This window comes from Staurois parvus, unplaced genomic scaffold (assembly GCF_062004578.1).
Source record: "Staurois parvus isolate SC_StPar_1 unplaced genomic scaffold, SC_StPar_1.0 ptg000719l, whole genome shotgun sequence".
Taxonomy (NCBI): Eukaryota; Metazoa; Chordata; class Amphibia; order Anura; family Ranidae; genus Staurois; species Staurois parvus.
The window spans coordinates 1690023-1708249 of NW_028318515.1; the positions used below are offsets into that span (position 1 = coordinate 1690023).

At 41.0% G+C, this 18227-nt stretch overlaps 2 protein-coding genes across 7 annotated transcripts in view; one reads left to right on the forward strand and one right to left on the reverse strand.

Annotated features, from left to right (window-relative positions):
- Nucleotides 1-4780, forward strand: part of DNAH10 (dynein axonemal heavy chain 10) — a 272004-nt gene extending 267224 nt beyond the window's left edge. Inside the window, exons 81-82 of the mRNA XM_089653648.1 lie at nucleotides 2355-2500; nucleotides 4528-4780. Coding sequence (XP_089509774.1) covers nucleotides 2355-2500; nucleotides 4528-4674 — 293 coding nt within the window. The 3' untranslated portion in view covers nucleotides 4675-4780. The remainder of the gene's footprint in view (nucleotides 1-2354; nucleotides 2501-4527) is intronic.
- Nucleotides 4781-11042: 6262 nt separating this feature from the next.
- Nucleotides 11043-18227, reverse strand: part of CCDC92 (coiled-coil domain containing 92) — a 100303-nt gene continuing 93118 nt past the window's right edge. For all 6 annotated transcript variants that reach the window (XM_089653684.1, XM_089653681.1, XM_089653682.1 and 3 more), the window contains one exon: nucleotides 11043-12409. In XM_089653684.1, the coding sequence (XP_089509810.1) occupies nucleotides 11637-12409 (773 nt within the window). In that variant the 3' untranslated portion in view covers nucleotides 11043-11636. The remainder of the gene's footprint in view (nucleotides 12410-18227) is intronic.

Consider the following 18227-nt stretch of genomic DNA (forward strand, 5'->3'; position numbering starts at 1 on the left):
GACCTGACTGAAAATGTGGATATAACAGAGGAACTTGGAATCATCAACTTGTCAAATCATAAACTTTCTGAACCTGAATTAACCATCCTCTCCAAAGGCCTTACATTCTGCCCAACCACCAAATTGGATCATTTACAATTATTGTCAGATATGGAGGATTTCTTCAGGAGACTAAGGCTCAAAGAATATTTCCACAATAATGAAAGAAATCCTAGGACAATGGAGTGCTACACAAAGAAAAAGAACAGCTGCTTCACACCTCCATAAGGACGCAACCCCAAATTGGATACCTATATTGATAGCGAGCTACATCCCTGATATCCACCCAGCAAAAGAAAATTGTGTACAATCTTTCACCACTAGAACAATGGGCTATACACGATTTGCGCAATAATCAGGCCATCACCATAAAACCAGCGGATAAAGGGGGAGCAGTTGTTGTGATGGATACAAACAAATACATACAAGAAGGCCAGAGGCAGCTGGAAAATGCCATCTACTATAAGAAACTGGATTATGATCCAACCCAGGACTTTACAAAGCAATTAAAAGGCCTCATTAAAACACTTCCATCCCACCTACATTCAGAACTTATAAATGTGATTCCTGATCATCCAGAAATCGGGGACTTCTACATGCTGTCCAAAATCCACAAGCTAGGAAATCCAGGCAGACCCATCATAACAGGTATGAATACACTCACCGAACAAATCTCAGGCTTTGTAGAAAATATTTTAAAACCGTTAGTCATGAATACTGCTAGTTTCCTGCAAGACACAACTGACTTTCTGAACAAGATCAACAACATACAGTCATTACCATCTAATACACTTCTAGTGACTATGGATGTAGTATCCCTGTATAGCAATATCCCTCACAAGCATGGATTAGCTGCATGTCACAGATCCTTATCATCCTCACCAAACAACAAATACACTGCTGAGGATGTTACACAGCTCATTGAATTCATACTTACACACAACTACTTTGCCTTCAATAAAGACATCTATCTTCAATGTATGGGTACTGCAATGGGAAGTAAAATGGCACCCCAATATGCCAATTTATTTATGGCTGACCTGGAGGAAAAATTCCTGAACAGCATGGAACAAAAACCATACAGATACTATCGCTATATTAGTGATATTTTCATAATATGGACAGAAGGTGAAGAAAACCTAAAACAATTTTACTCATTGATCAACACTTTTCATCCATGAATCAAACTAAAAATGGAATACTCAAACACACATGTCAACTTCCTAGACACCACAGTATACATCAGGGATGATACGCTTCACACCTCAATATACAGGAAACCCACTGACAGATGCAACTACCTCCACAGTTCTAGCTTCCACCCCCAACACACGAAACGTGCCATCATACACAGTCAGGCCATTAGATACCACTGAATATGTTCTGACCCAAGAGACAGAGATAGACCCCCCAACCTCAGAAATAAAACTAATCAGTAGGAAACTTCCTTCTGATCAAGATGTCATAAATAACGGACGCAAACCCTGCAATAAAAAAACGCTACAAACTGTGCAAGCAAATCAATCCATCAAAGAGTGTCAGACACTCAAAAGGGATCTTCAATATTTCCGGATCATACAGCTGCACCTCTAGTAATGTTGTGTACCTTATCCAGTGCAGAAAATGCAGCAAAGGATCTTATATTGGCGAAACAGGACAGAAGTTGCAAACAAGGATGAATTTGCACAGACATACCATCAAGGAACATAAGGAAGATGACCTCTGCACATCTGTGGGACACAATTTCGCACAACCAGACCACACTATGGAAGACCTCAATATTTTAGTTCTTAAAGGAAATTTCAAATCCATTCAGGAAAGAAATACTTTTGAACTAAGAATGATAATTCTATTTGACACAAGAGATAACGGCCTGAATTTTGGACATTTGATTCCTCACTCATTATCCGACAGTTTTATGACTATCAGCTTATCAGCTCAAGCTTGACTCCCTCTGTGTGAGTGTTGTCTTTCCCCCTCTCCCCCTACCCCCTTTGCTTTTGCTGTTTCTTATCTCTAGCCTCTTTTTTTTCCTTTTTTTTTTCATCTTTTCTAACATTCTGCTAAAACTTTGTGATTTGTATAGTACTGTTTGGACCTTGAAGAAAGGGACACTCCCCGAAAGCCTGTCCTCAAAATTGTATGTCAGGGCAAAAAAAAAAAGTATCACAGACAGTACTCAATTGTTTCTGTCGCAAATGCACTAATACGGCTACAATCACCTCAAGGGTGAACAGAAAAATCCTATTTTTGTATTATGTAAATGCAAACAATGTAGAAGATGTGTAACTTAAACCCTTTCAATATTTGTGCAGGATGCTTCATATCAGGCTTGTACCTCGAGGGAGCTGACTGGGACATAGAAAATTCGTGTTTAGTTAAAAGTAAACCCAAAGTACTTGTCGTGGAGTTGCCTGTATTAAAGGTTATTCCGATCGAAGCTCATCGCCTCAAATTACAGGTATGTAGTGTTCAAATCCACAATCTCCTTTTACCATTTTTTACCTTGGTACATTTGCTGTGCATTTCTTCCACTTTCTCATGTGTATTTAAATTGCTGTGTCCTGAATTGTCCTACTCTCTACTAATCTGCTGATTGCCATAGATGTCCAGTGTATGTACACTGTCACTATGTGGTTTGTTATACACATAGTGAAAAGCTGGAAGATCTGGTGGGCATATTTCTATAAAAATGTGTTGTGCTGTCAGATGAATGAAATACATTCATTAATTCATACAAAGTGCATGACAAATAATTAAAAACCTCAAGTGCATTTAGATGTACAACTGTGAACAGATATTCAAAAAGTTCATAATCAAAAAATCCATCAGAAACAAAGTGCATCAACAAAGTCCTCTAAGTGAGAAAGTGCATTCACATGAACAAGAAAGCAGCCAGGAATCATGTACACAAAGCTCCCCTTTTATATCACCTCTGTGCACCAAACCACCAGTGACACCAAAGCTGCTTACCAGAAAGTTAAATGTCAGGAGGTCTAACAGTGTTAGTAAAGAGAAATCCTCAAGACAGATGAATGGATGGACAGGTGATCAGCCTCCGATCCCGCAGTTTGCCACCTACACCATCAGAAGGCAATCCATCAATCATTATGCCACAAATGTTACATAAAAGAGGAAGGAGAATCGCCCATAGCAATAAAAGCACATTTATTAAAAACTAGATATCTATTCACATTGAGATTAAACAAGACAGCATATCACAAACAAAGCATCCAGCACCCTGGCAGGCACGGTGACGTCTCCGCTGTAGTTCCACTGACTGGGTTACAGCAGTGATGTTATCATGACCTGCCGGGGTGCTGGATGCATTGTTTGTGATATGCTGGCTTGTTTTATCCAAATATGATTAGATACCAAGTTTTAAATAAAGATGCTTTTAATGCTACACTATGGGCAATTCTCCTTCCTCTTTTATGTAATATTTGTGCCATTCCTGATCAATGGATTGCTTTTGATATGATCAATTGTAGAGCAGTGGTGTTAGGCAGCAGACTGTGGAATAGGAGGCTAATCACCCATTCCTCCAGCCATTTGTCTTGAGGATTTCTCTTTACAAACACTGTTAGACCTCCTGTCATTTGAGGTCTAACTTTTTGGTAAGCAGCGTTGGTGTCGCTAGTGGTTTGGTGATATAGAAGAGGAGCTTTGTGTACATGATTCCTGGCTGCTTTCTTGTTCATGTGAATGCACTTTCTCACTGAGAGGTCTTTGTTGGTGCACTTTATTTCTGTTGGACTTTTGATTATGAACTTATTGAATTTTTTAATATCTGTTCATAGTTGTATATATAAATGCACTTGGGGTTTTTAATTATTTATTCACTTTATTGTCCTGCACTTTGTATAACTGTATTCATCTGTTTGACAGCACAATACATTTTTATAATTTAATGGTATTTATCATCCTGTGTGTGGGTAGTGCTGAGTGCTGCTGTCAGAATTGTCTTTTTGGGTTTTTTAAGTTGGCACTCTTAGCGCCGGATTTGTTTTGTTTGGTGGGCATATTTGCCACAGCAGGGTTTGGCGTCACTTTGGTGCTAGAAAATTCTGAGTGACTGTTGTGCCAACCATACCAACATATTCCTGCAGACTGTCATGTTCACAGTTAAGTCCTAAATATGATGCTTGCAAATTGCTTTAAAACCCTCATTACTGGAGTAGTCCAGTACATTGTCTACTTCTCCTAGCTTTCTCTTTCACAGCAAGTCATTTCTCTAGTAATATGGGTATATTTTTTAAAGCAGAGAATTTGACATTCATCAAATATTCACTGCAAGTGAATCCTCCTGGCGCATTTGTTTTAACTTACAGGGCATGATTAACCACCTGTGAATATTTGTTAAATACAGTATATTCACTTTATGCATATGCTCTCAAGTGTGCTTTAATATTCTAGCATATATTGGTTCAGTGCCATTCAATAATATATCGGTACAGATTATTCTCAGAATTGTTTTGTCTTTTGCAGAACACATTCCGGACACCAGTGTACACCACTTCCATGAGGAGAAACGCAATGGGAGTAGGATTGGTATTTGAGGCTGATCTGTACACCACAAAACATATATCACACTGGGTATTACAAGGCGTGTGCCTCACTCTCAACTCTGATTAGATTTATATAAATGTAAATATTGAGATTTTTACATTTTCATTGCTTACTTGTAAAACCTAATACATTTATATATATAGATATATGTACTTAAAATAAATAAAAAACATTTGTACACATGATTGAATATTTTATACTTATTTATCGTATGTATTTGGAAGAACTTGATATTCAATAATGATGGTGTAGGAAACTAGCGTGAGTTGTGTGCACCCCATTAACAAAACAGCTTTCTGTGCCATGTCTGTCACAGACACAATACAGAACACGGAACAGATCACTTCTTTTTAACAAAAGGACTTGCACCGTTTTTGAAATTAGGAGCAGAATCTGGTGTGTTTTCTAAGCGTTGAAGAATGGTACAAGCATAAATTGTGGCCCAAACCTTAGCTTCATTCTAGGTATGGACTACAGCTTCTGTCATATGAGTGCAAAACTCGCTTAAATCCTTCCCTTCCATCTACTGCAACCATGAGGAACCCTCTGTTCTGACATTTCTATTGTTTAGACTATATGTTTCTTATTGAGGAAAATGCATTGGCAGTTTTTTCTTTTTATTTATAAAATCTGTGCTGTAACATCGTCTTCCAGTGCCCAGCGTGAAAATGGCAAACTGTGCACCTACCCCACAAGTCTGTGTGAGCCTGAATATCTTCTGCTACTGGGATTCTACTCCTAGCTGCCACCATGCTTGTCTCAGCATTCGTGTCCACCAGTTGGGTTTTACATGGATAGTATGTATGCAGTGACATCCAGGAGCCTTCCTGCTGTGTGATCTCTGCCTCTGCTGGTCCCTATGTGCTGACTGTGAATAGGCAAAATGAAAGGCAAGGTACCAGGGGCTAGGAATGTGAAAGGCCCGAGGTGCCCAGGAGACTATGTAACATAAAACATGGTCTATTATGTATAGCAGTCATGACTGTATGGTTAGTGTGCCCCCTTTTTTGTGAAACATACAAAACAACATATAGAATGCAAAGCACAGGGTGCAGGGGTCATGTCAATGTAATGTACAAAATAGTAAACCGAGTACAGGGGTCATGGCTATGTAGAATGGAGTGCAGAAATCAGGTAACATACAACATGGCATATAGAGTGCAGCAGTTAGGATTATGTAGAGTATGCAGTGCATCAGTTAGTACTATGTTAATATACAATATACAGTATTTCAGTAACAAACAGCAGGGCTTAGGACAATGTAATTGCACAGCAGACTTTTTAGAGTGCAGTGGTCAGGAGTAAGTCACCCCTTATGCTGGTGGTCAGTGTGCTGCCTTCAATGTGCCCCTGTTAAACTGTTGGTCAGTGCTTGGTGTGCCCCCTTTATTGGTTTTCAGTGTATAATGTACACTCTTACATTGGCACTCAGTGTGTCCTCCCTCATTGCTGGTCAGTACTCAGTGCACTCCCTTAGACTATTAGTTCTCAGCATGCCCCTTTTATCGGTGGTCAGTGCTTAGTGTAAACCATAACATGGGTAGTCAGCACTCAGTGTATTCCTTTAATGGCTGGTCAGTGTGCAGTTTACCCCCTTACATTAACAGTCAGTGCTCAGTGTGTGCCAGATTGGTGGTCAATTCCCAGGGTGCCCCTTTACATGTGGGGGTCAGTACTTAGTGTTTCCTCACATGGATGCTCAATGCATACCCTTTTTTTATCCTCTTGCCTTGGTGCTCAGTGCATCATCTTATATTGGTAATTAGAGCTTGGTGTGTCCCCTTGGTGGTCAGTGTGCCCCCTTTATTGCCCTGATCGTCAACCTTGCTGCTCCTCCTCAAAAGCATCTTTTTGATGTTAGCGGGCAACCACGTAGACAGATGGTTAAATGTTGGCAGCAGGTTTCCAGCTATAAATTTGAGTCTGGTGGAAGTGCCTATTTTGGGGGCCTGCTTCTGTCAGGAGAAAACACTTATAAGCAGGATTGGGGGGAAGGGGGGGGCATCTCCCAAACAAAGACCCATCTAGCTGATTGTGTGTAAGATATTGTGAAAAGGACATGGTCACAATTCATTTGGCAGGCAGAGGGCAGCAATACAGCAGTTGAAGTGGTAGGCTAGTTGCAACTTCAGGATTAGAGGCACAGAGAATTAGATGCAGGACACGTTCCCCAGGGGCCGGGCCCTTGTGATGTCACTGAGGACATGGACTGTATGTATTAAGAAGAGTACAGCTTGCCATGTTGCTCCATCCTCACACACATGAAAACACTGCACCCAGGACAGCTGCCCCTCCTGCCTTGGCTCTGTACACAATACTTATGATAGTACCAGCTGCAAGCTGAGATAGAGATTTCCCTCTCCATTGGACCAAGAGAAAATGTTTTCTAGTGATGAAGATAAAAGGGTTTAAGATGTATTCTAGTGCAGTACCTGCAGCAACCAATCAGAATCCTGGTCTGACTTCAAGAAATTGAGCTCTCACTAGCTGCTTTTGGTTACTTTTCCACCAAGCATCATTTGCCTGCATCTCTCTTTAGTAACCCTGGATGGGGCCTTACTTCCCAAAATCTTTAGTATAAACACACTGAGACCCTCATCTTGTTGCTGTTTTTGATACCATAATAGTGTCCATAGAGTGTCATATCTTATCTGAACTTTTCTTTAGCATTTTTGGCGTGTGGCTCCTGGAGCAGTAAACACAGAGAAATATGCTGTATTCTTATGGCTGCATCTCAGTACTGTATTAAACAGTGGTCCTTGCAGGTAATTTGTGGACATCTTAAAGCAGAACGTAACCCTCCTACCATTTACAGGCAAGGCAGCTGCCATCTTAGCCTTTGTGTGATCTGCAGTTGCCATGATGATGCATGTGATCAGTTATGACTCCAGCCATTTGATGGCTTGATAATTTAGTTAGGAGTGTAAAGCTTCCATGACAGTTATCATTCATGGCATGCCTTGAATGTAACTGCTTTGAGAAACCATTCAATCAATAGGTTTAGTCTCACTTTAAAGTATAGGTAAACCCTAACCTTGTTAAAAAAAAAGCCCATTCAGTTTAAAATAGAAATGAAAGGCAAAACATTTATGTATAAATTTAAAAAAAATTATAAAGACCTCTTTTCTCTGTTATAAGTGAACGCACACCCTCTACGCTCCTTATACAGCTGAGAACAGAGAGCTAGGGAAGGAGGAACAGCAGTACACTGAGATTCCCAGTGAATGGCTGTACACAGGAAGGAAGGGGGGGGGGGGTTGGGGTGAGCAGAAGTCTGATCATCATTGGAGGAAAGCAGGCTGAGTCCCTAGCACTGCTAGAAAACCGACCACACTGTTCTCTCTGCCTAGTGTGGTTAGATTTTTTTTAATAAGAAAGCAGAGGAGCTAGCAGGAACACCAGGGATTTCACACAAAGGAAGCAATACAAAAAGAACAAAATAATTTTTCATACAAGTACATGGTACAGCAGGCACATATCAGGAGTATGAAATGTTGGGTTTATATAATATTTATCTCTAGTTGCAGTTAAGCAACCAGACCCCTTCTGTGTTAATATGTTGCCACAAATAGTGAATTTCCAGTTTCCTTGAAAATGTCATTTAATCTGGAATAATGATGTCTAAAAGTGTGTACATATAGAATATAGGGAATAGAAAGGTTTTTTTCTTTCTAGGTTTTGTGCATTGAAATTACATTCATTGGGCATTACAGGTTCCAGTAATCATACCATACAGCATGCAGCTGTAACAGTAGATAGAAAAAAATGGCAATGGCAAAATCAGTTCTAGAATACATAATACTCTGGGGATGGAACTGCCTACATTAAACCTACTGTCAAGCAGTAGACAGAACAATAGGAATTTTGACCTACCTGTGAAATTCTTTTTCTTGGAGTACAGTACTGAATACAGGACTTGCATCCATAATCCAAGGGGTTATATGCAGGCTACCTTCAGTTGATTGAACAATGGTAAAAAAAAAACAAAAAACTCTCTAGCATCCCTAGGGGCTTGTGTCCCGTTCTTTTTACCAAATCAGCAGATGTTTAACAAAAAAGTATATACTTTGAAATGTGCCACCACATTGACCAGGGCTTTCCCGACTTCCTGCTGATGTCATTTCTGGTCCAGCGGCTCCAGCACGCTGGTTGCTGCTTTAATCCCTCGGTGCTTCCTCATCCATTTACAAGCCCACCAGCTACAAGATTACCATCCATCCTCAGACATGGCAGATGACATTGGGCTTTCTAGCTACCACGGCCGTCGATAGATTAGATATGCTTTTATATTGCCTTTTAATGTAAGTTTCCAATTGGCTTTTAATAAAACCATTACTTAACATTGCTATGCTTCGTCTAGCACCCCCTGTGTTCCTTAAAATACAAGTGGTCCAGGTTCCTGTCTACACACCAGCCATAGTAAGCCTTCCATGTGTGATGGCAAATCTTACTCTTGCTCTGAGTAGGAACTGCCCCTATCCTTTAGGACTTGGATATCAACAGTAATGGCGTTAAAGCTAGCCACTAAGGAGCAGGATGGAATAGGGGGGCTTGGACCTATAAGTTTGCTGTGTTTGGAGGAGACCAAGGCTTGTCCACCTGACATCTTAGTAAGTCTGTGTACCATATCCTGAACCAACTTGACAGGATGAGAATGACCAAAACCTAATCCTTCTCTATCTTGCACAGCAGTCGGAGGATAGCATAAATTGAAAAACCAATGAATTACCAGAAATCTAATGTGTTGGCTACAGGATCCATGGTCTTAGCTACAAATTTGTTCAGCTTGTTGTTGAACCTGGAGGCCAGGATGTCCACAACTGTATTTCCCCAACTTTAACATAGAATTGGAAAGATCTTGAAGTGTAGAGGCCACTCCCGAGTCTAGGCATTGATTGTTTAGGAAGCCCGCCTGTTACAGGTCCACTCTAGGGATGTGGATGGCCAAGAGAGCTGCAATAAGAATATCAGACTTTGCAGCAAACTGCCTTGGCTGGATACTGATGCCTGCTTCCTATAAGCAGGGCAACCGATCTTCTCAGTACCCCCTTATAGCTAGTTTACAACAGACAGAGGCCAGGGTGGTTGCTGAAGCTGCACTATTTCTTAAAGCGGAACTTTACCCATAACAACTAGGTAAAAAATGTTCTTTAGCAAGTAACATGCATTCCGTATTATTAATTATGCTACGAAAATGAGTGTGTGCTGTAAATTACCTTCAGAATTGCTCCTCTTTCTTCTTGTTGGAGGCTGCCATTTTGCTGAAGCCCAGACTCCTGAGCAGCAGAAAATCTTTAGGCTGTCAGCAGATCAGCCTCTTTAATTTCAGGACAATGCCGAAAAACAGAAAGCAACTGAGCATGTGCAGATGGTGCATTACTGGATTTAAAACAGTATAGGCACTTAGCTATACCTGCAAAAGGGGCCAGCCTGAAATAATCTTGCAGGACTTAGGTTTCTGAGCAGTCCCTCAACCAACACACGCCTCATTCACACCACATGTAGAGACATGAGTTTTTCTGCACTTGTTTCTGCAAGAGCACAAAGAAAACAATTGTTCTCCATGTAATCTGTGCACACCACAACACTTGTATCGTGTGGATTTTTTCTGTGTGGAAATCTGCAAACTGTATACAGTCTACTGCAGAAAGAAAACTCACGTGACATCAACACACAGGGCACACAAAGAACAATTGTTTATTTTTGTGCCTTTACAGAGAATTTGTTACATATTTCTACGCAGAAAAAAAGCTCACATTATAGCAGTGTTCTGGTGTGAACAGGGCACATAGAAAACAATTGTTTTCTTTGTGTTCTTGCAGAGACCTACATAATAAATACGCATATCTACACATAGTGTGAACAAGCCTAGGTCAAATCTGTGTGTTTTTCCCATCTCTTCTTATGCACGGGCGGTGTGAACAAGGTCTAAAACTTTTCCCTGTCACTCAACTGATGCTGTCCCTTCCTGTCTCTCTATACTGCTTGAGAAAAAAAGGTTGTACTGCCTAGCAATAAAGATGCGGCAGGGTCCTTGAAACAAAGGTTGGATGGAGCCTTCACTGTAAAAACATACTCCAATTATGGCCTCATATAAAGCATTGTGGTGGCAGTTACACAAAAAAAAGTCACACCCATCCCCCCAATGCAACTACCCACTACACGGCTCATTTGACTTTTCTGCTAACCCCTCCCACTGACTGCTCCTGAAGAAAGGAAAAATTAGAATCCTGTAATAACATCACAAGCTTAAAAATTAAAATTAGACAAGGCATGTAAATAAAAAAAACCCCAATCATTTAGGTTATAAGGGGGAACCAGAGGGAGGTTTGTTGGTATGACTGCGTAGAGATCAGCGTTAAAAAGAAAATGATTTCCTTTTTAATTCTCTCCATTATAGAAATTTGCTATGTAAAGACCAAGCCTGAAGAGCATTACCAGTGAAGAGAGATTTAATTGGCAAATTAGTTCATAGTTTACTTAAAAGAAACCTCTAAACACGCTAAAAGATAGACACGGCATTGGAATCAGTGAGAGTACTGGGTATTATTAAATAAAATCAGACATATACAAGATAACTGCTTTCTTTTCAGTGCTGCCAATAAAGTATAGGCGTTGTTATACAGTGTACAGACTAGATAATTATCAAGCATTATGTATTAACAGCCTTATGCAGCTTGTCAGACTTATATTGGTGTGTTCTGTTACAGTATTGTACAAGTGGCAACTTTGCAGGTGTGTGCTTTTTTTGTCAACATACTTGGCTAGAAGTTGAAAAGACTGGAGCAAGCTTTATATAGGCTGATATCTTGTCACAGCACTTACTCCGTGGTGCCATTAGAGTCCCAGGACAGCAGCATTTTATCAGCAAATCTGCTTACATTTGGCATGCAGGGGATTGAAGATAATAGCAAAATGTAAAAAAATCAAATCTACCTCCTGTATTCATCTTAATCTTATATGATCACACAGTGCATAAAAAGCCAATTATTTGCTAAGATGTTAACATCATAGTTACATAAATATATTTAAATAGTTCTGTCAGTTCCTGAGTGCTTCCTAACAACTTTGCTTGAATTGACTTGATCCACTGCTAAGGTTTCAACTTCTGGCTGAGGTCCAACCTGACTCTGAACAGAGGTGGCATGGGGAATTCGATGTGCAACTCCAACATGGGCCCTCTGCTTCTTCTCTTTAGCCGGGCTACTTGAGTCAGAGCGAATCGGAGGAATGACAAGTGGCCTCTCTTTGATGATCTGAGTGTCTGCTGACTGTCTTGCCAATAAAAAGGGAGTAGGGTCTGGCATGGCATCCACAGGTTCACGCAACATTATCTTTCGACCATCAGCACCTAGTCTGTAGACCTCTGCAAAGTCAGCATTGAGTGGTGTGGACAGACTCTTCTTCATCCTTCTTCTTGGAGTCTCTGGTTGCTTTTCTTTGGGAGGAGATGGCTTGTAACTAGATGTTACTGGGCTGCCAGGAGGGGCTACCTCAGGGGCCCCACTGGTACTGAGCAGCTTCTTTTTGGTAGCGTGCAGCTGTGATGTGAGATAAGCAATGGTACTGGCCCTCTGCTCCAGTTCACTGGACAGCATATTCAATTTATGGCTTTTAACTTTTAGTTCTTCCAAGTATTTTTTCTCTCTTTCTTTAATAGTATTTTCAAGCACCATAATCATAGCATTTTTCTGCTCTAACTCCTTTAACAACTCATTGTTCTCTGTTTCTTTGTCCTTTAACTGAGCTTCCAGTTCTTCACATCTTCTCCTAAGTTCATCACTCCTTGAAATGCTATCGCCTAGAAGAGTAAAATTAAATATTAGACTTTTATTCAGCTTCAGGATCTTGTTTGTGCTTTTTTATTTTTATTTTAGAAACCATATAAAAGTAATTTTTGATGTATAAAGAGAAATTCCTGGCTGTAAAACACATTCAAGGCCAGAAGATGCAAACCTAAACTACAAGTGAAGCATCTTATTCACATCTCACACGCAGGCCCTCAAAACTGAAGATACAGTACACCCACAATATGTATGGAGAGCGATTTAAAACTAAAGCAGTCCAATCTTCCATATGCATATTCACTATTATACATGACTACACACTTTTTACACTCAGACAAGGTGCCTTTTAATAAAAAAAAGCAAGGATATTAAAGGGGTACAGAAAAAAATGGAGAGGAGAAACTGCAATAAGGTAGAAGTATTAAATAGAGAGTAATGACGTGATTCTGTAATATACAATAGGAATACAGAGATATAAAATACATTGAAAATTAAGGGATGTTTAAGTCTCAAAAGGCCTTAGCAGCATTAGTGCATTGTCAAGATCCGTAATGGTAACAACAAATAATAAATGAAGTAATAATAATTTAAAAAAATCCCCAAAAACCCATAAACCTCCAATGGCACTTCTCTTTTGTCTCATATTCCTAGACAAATAGAAATTATCCATACTAACAATTCAATAATAATAAAGTCAACACAAAAGTGATGCTGGTAGCCAAATTGGGATGAGATGGGGTCATGGATTCAGTAGCACATCATCCAGCGGAGTGACTATTCAACTGGTATAACCATCCAGCTTAGATTTCTTGGAAATGGAGGGGCAGAATCAATAAATTAAGCAACAAATAAACTTCCTGAGTGAAAGGGAAGTATTAAATTGCAACAGTCAGGACTCATTGGTGGAAAGTGCGTCCTGCATCCAAGTTCTTGATAATAAAATAAAAAGGTATATTTATTGAATTGTGAATTACTAGATAAACCCAGGAGACAGACCTTGGGCTCTTCAGTCACTTTGAAACCTATGTCATAATGCAAGAAATTACCTGATGCAGGATGTGCAATTTATATCGCCCGATGCCCAGAACATGTAGTTGCAGATGCCAGGCAGGTAGTTTTTTTTAACATTTAATTATCAGGTGGAAGCAATCGGGCGGCACTGTGCTAAAGTGCCAGCCCCCCACTATTTATCCTGGGCTCCGCTTGCCCATCTGCGAGCCTGGGTCGGAAATAGCGGGTGCCGGCTGGTAGAGGGGAGGGAGAAGAGAGGACACATGTCCACTCTCCTCCCCTATTTGTCCTGACCTGGCGAAGTGTATGAGGTCACTTTCAGATCCCCATTGACAGATTTCCTGGCCATCAAAGCTGGGAAGGAATGTAATGCAGTGCGATCTTTTAGACCATGGATGTCTCAAAGAGAACCTGTCACCAAAAAATCATCACATCGAGGACTTTTTGTCCCCTATGTGATGAAAAAAAAAGTTAAGTACAAAAAATTGTATTTTTATATTTGTAAAACATTACAGTTACACCCAAGCACATAACCCCCCCCCCTCGAAAAAAATATTGAGGTCCCCACCCCCACATATACACACATAAACACACACATCTGGGAGCCTATGTGTGAAAACATAAATTGCAATACTTGTTACATATCACAGTGCACATGAGAATGAGAGCAATCATTCTAGCACCAGACCGACATAATGCTAAACTGATGAGATATAGTTGGCTTTAAACACGTCCCTTAAAGTAAATATAGGGTACTAACATTTGTCGCCATTTCACGAGCGCACACAAATTGAAGGTTTGACTGTTGGGTATACATTTACTCAGTACCAAAAAATTGGGTAAGTTATTGCCTTTTTTGTATCCTAAAAATTAACTTAAGTGTGTTTTTTACTAGACCATTGCGGTAATATTGTGTGATAAAAAAATGGAACTACTACCATTTTATTCTCTAGGGCGTCTGCTTTCAGAAAATATAGAATGTTTTCTGGGATTTATGTAATCTTCAGGCCTAAAATGATTTTTTAAATGTGTGCAAAAAAATACAAAAAGGGCTCTGGCAGTGAAAGGGATACAGGATTTTACCTTTGGGAACATGTTACATGTTCCACCCGGTTTTAGGGTGAAACATGTAACATGTTCCTGCTCCTGCAGTGGCTCAGCTATCTGAGCCCTCTGTGTCACAGTAGTAGGGGGAGAAGTTCCCTGCACCCACTGTGTCTTTTTGAAGAGAGCACGGCTGTTTGGGGCCCCACCCGCACAGTCGCATCAGCTGTTTACAGAATTCTGTGAATGGATCAACTACAAGTACGGATATCCTTTGCGTTGGTGAGTGCTCTGGTAGTTCATTGACGCTTCCTGCCAGTGTGAAACTGCCTGCCCGTACAATGTACGGACAAACAGATTCTATTGACAGTCTGCAGGAATCCTGCATTGAACCAGTGATCCACTGATTGCTGATGCAAAGCTTTCCAGGCTCCGAAAAAAAATTAAATGTACATTTTTTTACCTGCAAAAAATGGGCTTTTTTTTTTTTTTTTTTTTTAAGACAAACTTATCCTTTAATGGAGTGGACATTGGAGTTTGATTTGGCTGCTCAGCATGCACTTGTGCTGAGCACCCAAGTGCTTCTGCGTGCAAGGGTAACCTGAAGGAATAACGCTTTTTTTCTTCTCATTGGGGGTGCGGTACTGGAGACAGGTAAGTGAGGAGGAAATAAACCGCGCAATGTTAAAAATATTAACCATTTAAGTCGCCATAAAGTTCCTTTCATTTTTAAAAACCCCAGACATTCCTAAAAGCACCTCAGATTTATATACGGCTTTGGTTAAAAAAAAATGTTTCTACCAGGACAAGTAGATTTTCATGAGGGACAAGAAGATTGGGACCCCGATTTAGTCCCTTGAACAAGTAGTTTTTTTAAAAATTAGCACACCCCTGTGGATGCCAATACCCCTAAATGGCTGGGCACACCCATAACAGATGGAAGAAGGTTCCCTGCGGTGTGAGCTATTTTGCAAGGAAGAATGGGCAAAAATTTCACTCTAGATATGCAAAGCTGGTAGAGATATACCCAAAAAGACTTGCAGCTGTAACTGCAGCGAAAGGTGGTTCTACAAAGTATTGACTCGGGGGGCTGAAAACAAATGCACACCACACGTTTCAGATATTTATTTATAAAACATTATGAAAACCATTTATCATTTTCCTTTCACTTCACAATTATGTGCCACTTTGTGTTGGTCTATCACATAAAATCCCAATAAAATACATTTACATTTTTGGTTGTAACATGACAAAATGTGGAAAATTTCAAGGGGTATGAATGCTTTTTCAAGGCACTGTAGGACAAGAAGGCACATTACTAGGACAATAACAGATGCATGATATCCAAGATCAGGTAGGTCCTGGTCTGGTGGCTCAAGAATCCAGCCCTGGAGTATGCAAATCCTTTTTTTTCACTTGTCTGGAAGGTTTTCACTCCAGATGCCAGGGTGATGGGCTGAGAAGGTGTTCTGGACACACTCTCAGACCAAGGGATATGGTCACCAGAGAAAATTAATCTTCTGATCAACATTCTGAAACTATGAGTGATTTGGTTATTCTTTCAACGCAGGACCTCTGGACTGCAGGGCCATTAAAACAGGATTTAGTTGGACAACACTACACTGGGGGGGTTTCTTAGCAAAGCTTTTGCCAGTGTCCAGTCACCTAATGGTAGTGGCATACACTCCCTCGCCTTCAGAGATTCTGCTCTCTCCTGGCTCTCATCCTACCTGTCACAACGCTCCTTCAGCGTTACCTATAATGCTACCACCTTCCCCTCACTCCCCCTCTCTGTTGGGGTCCCTCAAGGCTCTGTCCTCGGGCCCCTTCTCTTCTCCATCTACACCTCCTCCCTTGGCCAACTCATACACTCTCATGGCTTCAACTACCAGCTCTATGCCGACGACACACAAATCTATCTCTCAACCCCCCACCTCACCCCCTTGGTCTCAGCCCGAATCACACACCTGCTGAGCGACATATCAGACTGGATATCACTCCACTTCCTTAAATTGAACCTCTCCAAAACCGAGTTTCTTGTCTTCCCCCCAGCCCGGACACCATCCCCCATTGACTTCTCCGTCACATCCAACAACGCTACCATCAAACCCGCCCTGCAGGCCAGAGTACTTGGCGTTATTCTGGACTCCAACCTATCCTTTCAGCCCCAAGTCAAATCTTTAACAAACTCGTGCAGACTCCACCTCTGCAACATCGCCAAAATCCGCACGTTCCTAACCCCAGAAACCACTAAACAGCTCATCCACTCCCTCATCATATCAAGACTCGACTACTGCAACTCCCTCCTCACTGGCCTGCCTCGCCGCTGGCTATCCCCGCTTCAGTCCATCCTGAATACGGCTGCCAGACTCATTCACCTTTCCAACCGCTCTGTCTCCGCCACCCCCCTCTGCCAATCCCTCCACTGGCTTCCGATTGCGCAATGGATCAAATTCAAAATCCTAACGCTGACGTACAAAGCTGTCCACCACACTGCCCCGAACTACATCACAGACCTAACATCCAAGTACCACCCAACACGCACACTCCACTCCTCACAAGACCTCCTTCTCTCTAGTTCCCTGGTCTCCTCCTCCCATGCCCGCCTCCAGGACTTCTCCAGGGTGTCTCCCATCCTCTGGAACTCCCTGCCCCAACCCATCAGATTATCACCTACCCTCCTCTCCTTTAGGCGCACCCTGAAAACCCATCTCTTCAGGGAAGCCTACCCCACCCCCTGCTAACTTGCCGACCTCCTCCACTCTTCCTACCATTCCATCCCCCACAGCTATCTCCTCCTGTGCCACCATCCCCTCCCTCCTAGATTGTAAGCTCGAAAGAGCAGGGCCCTCGATCCCCTCATGTTTTGCATTGTATTGGTATTGTTCTGTCACATGTTCTGTCCCCCTTTGCAATGTACAGTGCTGAGCGAACTATTGGCGCTTTATAAATACTGTATAATAATAATAATAATATAGCCCATGGTCTATAACTACACATCTATGGCCTGTACTCCAAAATAACTTAGTATGGGGAACAGCAAGATAAAAACCTAGAATGTTAACCCACATCCCTAAGCAGGGGGAGCAGAGCTAATGTCTACGAACATATTAAATCAATTAGTGACATGATATCATATGCAGTAAAACATGAGAAGACAATTTGTTAGGAGACTTATAACATTCCTCCATTAGTCTACCTAATCTGGTGTTGGAGGTCAAGGGTGGTACCAACATCAGATTAGGTAGACTAATGTAAGAATGTTTGATTTTTTAATTCCACTTTAACTTGAAAAGTAAGGCTAAACTCTGCTCAATGTTTAAATTGTTGGATAAACATTTCACTGACTTACATTCTCTATATCAGTAACTCCAGTGATAAAAGCTTATTATTGAAGGTATGAATTCTAGTTAAAAAAAAAAAAAAAAAAAAAAAAAAAAAATCACATTTGAAATTTCAATTAATTTGCAATGACTCAACCTTCACCTCTTTTCGCAGAGAATTTGATTACACTGTAAAGAGACCCCTTCTATGCTGCTGATGAAATGACTTCCTTTTCTCTAACTGGATGTACACACGGGAAATACACTCCAGGCTCAATCAGCACAGAAGAGGCTAACATAAACCCAGCTCCAACTTCATCTACTCCAAGATGCTGCTGTCATAATTTCCTTCAAAGCCCATATGCATACATGAATTACAACTCTCAAGTCAGCATGCAGAAAGTACTCAATGAAAGAGTATGTGTGCCAGTATTCTATATAAAACATTCCAGGG